The sequence below is a fragment of the Neomonachus schauinslandi genome, chromosome 6, assembly GCF_002201575.2.
Source record: "Neomonachus schauinslandi chromosome 6, ASM220157v2, whole genome shotgun sequence".
Lineage (NCBI taxonomy): Eukaryota > Metazoa > Chordata > Mammalia > Carnivora > Phocidae > Neomonachus > Neomonachus schauinslandi.
Window position 1 is genome coordinate 85,014,670 of NC_058408.1, and position 6,000 is coordinate 85,020,669.

Genomic DNA, 6,000 nt, shown 5'->3' on the forward strand with positions numbered 1-6,000 from the left:
GTGAATACAACCCCTCCTAGCTTCCAAAAGCCCTCAGCTTCTCACTGCAGCTGGAGAACAATCCCGTGCAGTGTTACCGTCTTTAAATAAGGGAACTGAGAGCCTGAGGGATGTAATGCCCAGGAATGAAGCCTCCTGGCTGTGTCAGGCAGTTCCCACTGAGCAGGATGAAATGCAAGGGGCACAGTAAATGCAGATGAAGCCAGCCTCACCCCCATGATGGGGCATCACCGACTTCAGACCCCTCAACCACACAGCAGCCAGCTCCCCTGCCCCTGCCCCCAAGTTCCTGTTTCAGAGCAGAGCTGGGCAGAGCTAACCACATATCTCTTAGGCCGGGAAGTGCAGAGGAGCCTGCGGCCCACCAGAGAGCAAATCTGAGCAACTATGACAGAGAAGATGGGAACGAGGACAGATTTGTGTTCGAACTGAAAGACAAGAAACAGAAGGACAGCGGCATCCTTTTTGCAGCCAGTTACAAAACGAGCTGCTGCAGCTTCCAAGGGGACACCGGTGGTCAACCCCAGAACTCCTCGGTTCCTGCCCTCTGCCTGGAGCGGATCTGAGCTTGGGACAGTCACAGCCCCGCGGGCTGGGAGACACCGACCTCCAGCCACCTCTGGTCACTCAGCAGGCAGTCCAGCAGCATGGGCTCGCACCTCCTGAGCAGGGTCCCCCAGCGCTGAGTGTCCCCCAAGCTGCTGCCCGCAGGCCAGGAGGGGCCCGGGGAGCAGAAGGAGGAGGTGTCCGCGTCCGGTAAGGAAAGCGGCTCCCTCTCCGGCCCGCGGCTGCCCCCTGCGGCCTGCGCAGAGTCTGCCAGGCGCTGAGCAGTCTTCAGACTCAAGTGGGGAGAGAGAAGTTGAGGGTGTTCGTGCGGCCTGTCCAGGCTGGCAGCCGTGGCTTCCGTCTCCTCGGGGCTCTGACAAGGGGCCTCGGCCTCTCTGGAGGGCGGGCAGCCCTCCGCCTCTCCACGCTCCCCAGCAGAGCCAAGCGAGAGCTGTATGAAGCTAAAGCTTGAGGTAAAGGCGTCCTGAGAGCCGGCAGGGGCTGAGGGGACCCTGGGGCCACTTCCGAGGCTGCAGCTGTTGCCAGTCACCTCCTCTGGGGCCAGACGGCCTTTTGTCCAGGTACCCTTCGCTCTTCCACCCCTGGCAGCACCCCAGCCAAGGCCAGGGGCCTCGGAACTGTCCACGGACGGGAGCTCGTCCTGCCCCCCAGCGTCCCCAGGGCCACCCAACCTGGCCGGCCTGGCAGGTAGTGTGGTGGCAGCTCTGAGCTGAATCCCAAAGAGCCCTGGGGGTCCTCTTACAGGGGTCAGAGCCAGGCCGAGGCAGCCCACGGGGGTCGGAGCCGAGGCTGCTGTGCTCCTAGGAACAGGACTCCCAACCGAGGGGCCTCGCTGCTGGCCTCCAGGATCACGGCCACACCGTCCAGCCCTGGACTCAGACTGGTGGCACTCCTCACCGCACGCCCCTCCCTGGGCCCGTAACGGAGCAGCCGCCGCTGGGCAGAGGAACCCAATCCGGGGCCCAGCTGCGCCTCTCATGTAGCCCGGCCTCCGTGCCAGGCGCCTCCTCCGAAAGGTCGCTGCAGGTGGTAAGCAATCCTGGCCGCCTGCGAGGAAAAGAGAAACAGTCGCATAAACAAGCAATTCTCACCGGCTCGCGGGAACTGCACTGGGAGAGCATCTGGGGCTTAGAGGGCACCGCTCTGTGCGTGTGTCAGACAGATGCCGGCTCAGTGGTCACGGGGCTGGCCCGGCTGGGGATTCTGATGACCCTCTCCAACGCGGCTGTGAGGTATGCCGACACGTCAGCAGGCCCACTGGAGACGCAACCTCAGCGGCTCCTTCTGAACCCTCTGGCATCTTGCCTGTTGGGCTCTTGGGCCCATCGGCACTTTTCTCCCAGAGTGGGCCTGGAAAGCGAGCGACCGGAAGGCAAACGCCAGCACCCTCCTCCAAATGAGATCCAATCACTCGCTCTAGCTATGTACTGAACAATACGTGAGTTTTCATTATCGGAGCTGTCCCTGTCCCTGCACGCAACTGGACCCTGGAGAGCTGGCTGGGGCACAGTTTATGCCCATCAGTTCATCTCACACCTTGGCCCACAGGAGGCCCTGCCTGATGTGCCCTATGAACCGGGGCCGTGTCCTCCGCCCAGCTATGCAAGAAGAACAGAAACAACAAAAAGTGCTGATAGCGCTCAGGCAGGATCGTACAGCGGCCGAGAGCAGAGACTCTGGCACCGCATTGCCTGGTTCAAGCCCCGGCTGTGCCATGACTGGCTGTGACCTTCCACACGTTACTTAACCTCTCTGTGCCTCGGTGTGCTCAGCAGTAAAATGGAGATGTTACCAGTACCTCTCGCACAGGGTGGCTCTGCACATTTAACCAAATGAGTCATTAGGTGGAGACAGCCTAGAACAGTGCCTGGCACACATAATAAGTGTGCTGAGGTGTTACTATTTCTCCATTGCATAGCACGTTGTTACTCAGAATATGTGCATAATCTACATTCATTTCACGTGCTCCCTGCCAAAATCATGTGAATCAACCAGGCCAGGAATTGTAACTTTCCTTCTACAGTGAAGGAAATGGAGGCTCAGAGAAATTGACATTCCAGAAACCCCTGCAAGTGACTGAGTGACCAGCATCACAGTCCCCTGACTCTCCTGGCCTACACGGCCCTCTCGCTGCGACACTCTGCCACACCATGAACCAGATGAGATGCAAAGCATACAAGGAAGACCAGGCAGCACGGAACATGGCTATAGGTATACTACAGCCTCTGGTGAGGAGTGGAACAAACTTCGTGCCAGGCGCACACGTCCTGCTCTGCCCCCAGAACATGGACAGGCCCAGGATCTTTGTCATGGTAAGCGGAAAGCGCTGGGCATTCGGGCTCCCCCTGTGTTATGATCATGGCACACACCAGTCTTTGGAACAGGTATCAATGGTAATGCCTGGGGAAATGAGCACAACAACCCACGGGCCACCCGTTCCCTGAATTTGAGCATCTAAGGACAAAAGAGACCAAGACAGGTTCACCCAGTGACCTTCTCTTGCCAACTGGGTGTGCCAACTGCCCGGTGCCAGGGACGGGCTAATACCACGTACATAGAATTCTGGAATTCTGGAAGCTGGTAGTGGAGGGAGGAGCGAAAATAAGGGCTATCAGGGGGTGGGAGAGGAAGTCAGGGTAAAGGAAGGGAGGGAGGTATATAACATAGAACCCTAGGGGCTTAATACCATTTTTCCATTTCATAAATAATAAAATTAAAGCCCAGAAGGTTTTAATTTGCCCAGAACTTAGATCGTAACTTGCCAAAGCCTGTTTTGCTCATTATAGGACAATAAACCAGCACAATGCCCTCCTATGCCCCTAAGTGACTTGATAAATGATGAATGAATGGATGCATGGACGGACAAGGGAGGGATGGATGAACCAAGGCCTATCTGATTCCAAAACACATGCTCTTCCTATATCCTTTGCCTCCAAGTATATCACTTAGGATGATAATTTAAAATGGCAGGAAGTCAGAAGAAAGATTGATTTTTCTTTTTCCTTAATGACACAGGCCATGCAAAGTCGGAATTGGTAGAAAAGGACATGATAAAAATGTACAGAGGGGCACCTGGGTGGCTCAGTCAGTTAAGCATCTACCTTCAGCTCAGGTCATGATCCCAGATCAAGTCCTACATGGGGCTCCCTGCCATGCAGGGAGCCTGCTTCTCCCTCTGCCTCTGCTTCTCTCTCTTTCTCTCTGTGTCTCTCATGAATAAATGAGAGAAAAAAATCTTTTTAAAAAATTTTTTAAATGTACAGAAGGAATTAATTAACTCATTAGTTAATAGTCCAAATTGGACCACCCATTCAGATGGTTACTATCAAAACAAAAACAATTGTGATTGTGCAGTGATTAAGGAGGGCACTTGTGATAAGCACTAGGTGATGTATGGAAGTGTTGAATCACTACACTGTACACCTGAAACTGATATTACACTGTATGTGAACTAACTGGAATTTAAATAAAAACTTCAAAAAAATTAAGACATTGAAAAAAAAATTTTTTTAAACAGAAAATAACAAGTGTTGATTAGAATGTAGAAAAATTGGAATGACTGCGTGCTGTGTAAAATGTTTTCAGAGTAGCTGAAAAGAGTACAGTAGTTCCTCAAAAAGTTAAAAATAGAATTATACATGGTCCAGCAATTCCATTTCTCATTATATACCCAGAAGTATTGAAAGCAGAAAAGGGGACGCCTGGGTGGCTCAGTCGGTTAAGCGTCTGCCTTCAGCTCAGGTCATGATCCCAGGGTCCTGGGATCGAGTCCCGCATCGGGCTCCCTGCTCCGCGTGGAGCCTGCTTCTCGCTCTGCCTCTGTCTCTCTCTCTGTCTCTCATGAATAAATAAATAAAATCTTAAAAAAAAAAAAAATGAAAGCAGAAAAGTATCTGAGATATTTGTACATCCATGCCCACAGCAACATGATTCACAATAGTCAATGGTAAAAGCAAGCCAAGTGTCCATCGATGGGTGAATGGATAAACAAAATGTGGTAACATACAATGGAATATTATTCAGCCTTAAAAGGAAATTCTGACACGCTACAATGTGGATGAACCCTGAGGACATCATGCTAAATGAAATAAGCCAGTCACAAAAGGACAAATATTGTATTTATATACATATATACATTTATATAAGGTATCTAGAGGAGTCAAATTCATAGAACCAGAAAGTAGAATAGTGATGGCCAGGGACTGGGGGAAGGAGGAATGGGGAGTGAGTGTTTAATGGGGACAGAGTTTCAGTTTGGGAAGATGAAAAAGTTCTGGAAACGGATGGGGGTAATAGTTGTACAACAATATGAATATACTTAATGCCACTGAATTGTACACTTAAAAATTGTTAAGAGGGTAAATTTTATGTTATGTGTACCTATCCCAATTAAAGTTTTTAAAAATCTTTAAATAGGTCAAATTGGGTCACCATGCTATGTGGTCAGATGGACCCCCCCCCCCATCCTTTCCCTCAGGGGTTTCACTATCTGAGGATGTCCCTGTATGTCAGGGTCCTGACCACAAAGAGAACCCACGTTCCTAATGGGGTGCTGGTAAGATGTCATTGGGCCACAGTGCTGCATGAGCAACAAGTCAAGAAGACCAGACATGAGAAAAATGTTCACCAAATGTGGGGATGAGAGAGAAGGGTCAGGTGTGTGGATGGCCCAGCTCTTGCACCCACCAGACCCTTCACACCTCCCATCCCCTGGCGTGGGCCTTCCCGGAAGGCGGCCCAAGAGGCAGACACAATCACACACTATTAATCCTAACCCTCAGGAGAGGGCAGAACTGACAGCCGGATCTGGACAGCACTTCTGGAATGAGCTAGAAGGATTAGAAGAAACCATATTGGGCAGATGGCAGCTCGGAACCTCTAGAAAGACCCCCAGTTCCCTATACGCAAAGTCCCCTTTTTCAATTTTTTTTTCAATTTTTATTTTTTGAGGCAACTTACAATATCCCCTCTGACCAGAAATCAACTATCACTATCTATCCTGCCTGAAATCCTACCTCTTAGATTGGTCCAAACCCAAGCCCTGCCATCATGCCCTGCAGTTAAGGAAGGCGCATTCAGACCTCCGAAGGCAAGATTCCTTCTGACACCTACCTTCAGGGTTGAGCGGGCAGGAAGTACACCACCACAGGGTTCGAAGTGCACACTGGCTTTGAGAGTTGGCCAGGGAAACCAGCTGTGCCTTCTGTTCTTTGTAAAACTCAGAGATGGTTTCGTTCTGCCCATCTAGCCCTGGAAAGGCTGAGGAGGAAGGGGTGCACACAGTCTTCTCCATCCCCCACAGCCTCCCGCTCTGAACAGACTCTAGGGAGAGGAGCGCAGACCTGGCCTGGGTTATGTAGGATCCCCGCCTCCACCGCCATCCAGCCCAGTGAGCTCCGGGATGGCAGGGAAGTGAAAGACAAGAGCTTAGGA

General features: G+C 51.7%; 1 protein-coding gene across 1 annotated transcript in view; it reads right to left on the reverse strand.

The window, feature by feature from the left end:
• Window positions 1-2,283, reverse strand: part of DISC1 (DISC1 scaffold protein) — a 326,114-nt gene extending 323,831 nt beyond the window's left edge. Inside the window, exons 1-2 of the mRNA XM_021696148.1 lie at window positions 2,259-2,283; window positions 608-1,614 (exon numbers count right to left, since the gene is read on the reverse strand). Of these exons, the coding sequence (XP_021551823.1) occupies window positions 608-1,614; window positions 2,259-2,283 (1,032 nt within the window). The remainder of the gene's footprint in view (window positions 1-607; window positions 1,615-2,258) is intronic.
• Window positions 2,284-6,000: the final 3,717 nt, after the last annotated feature.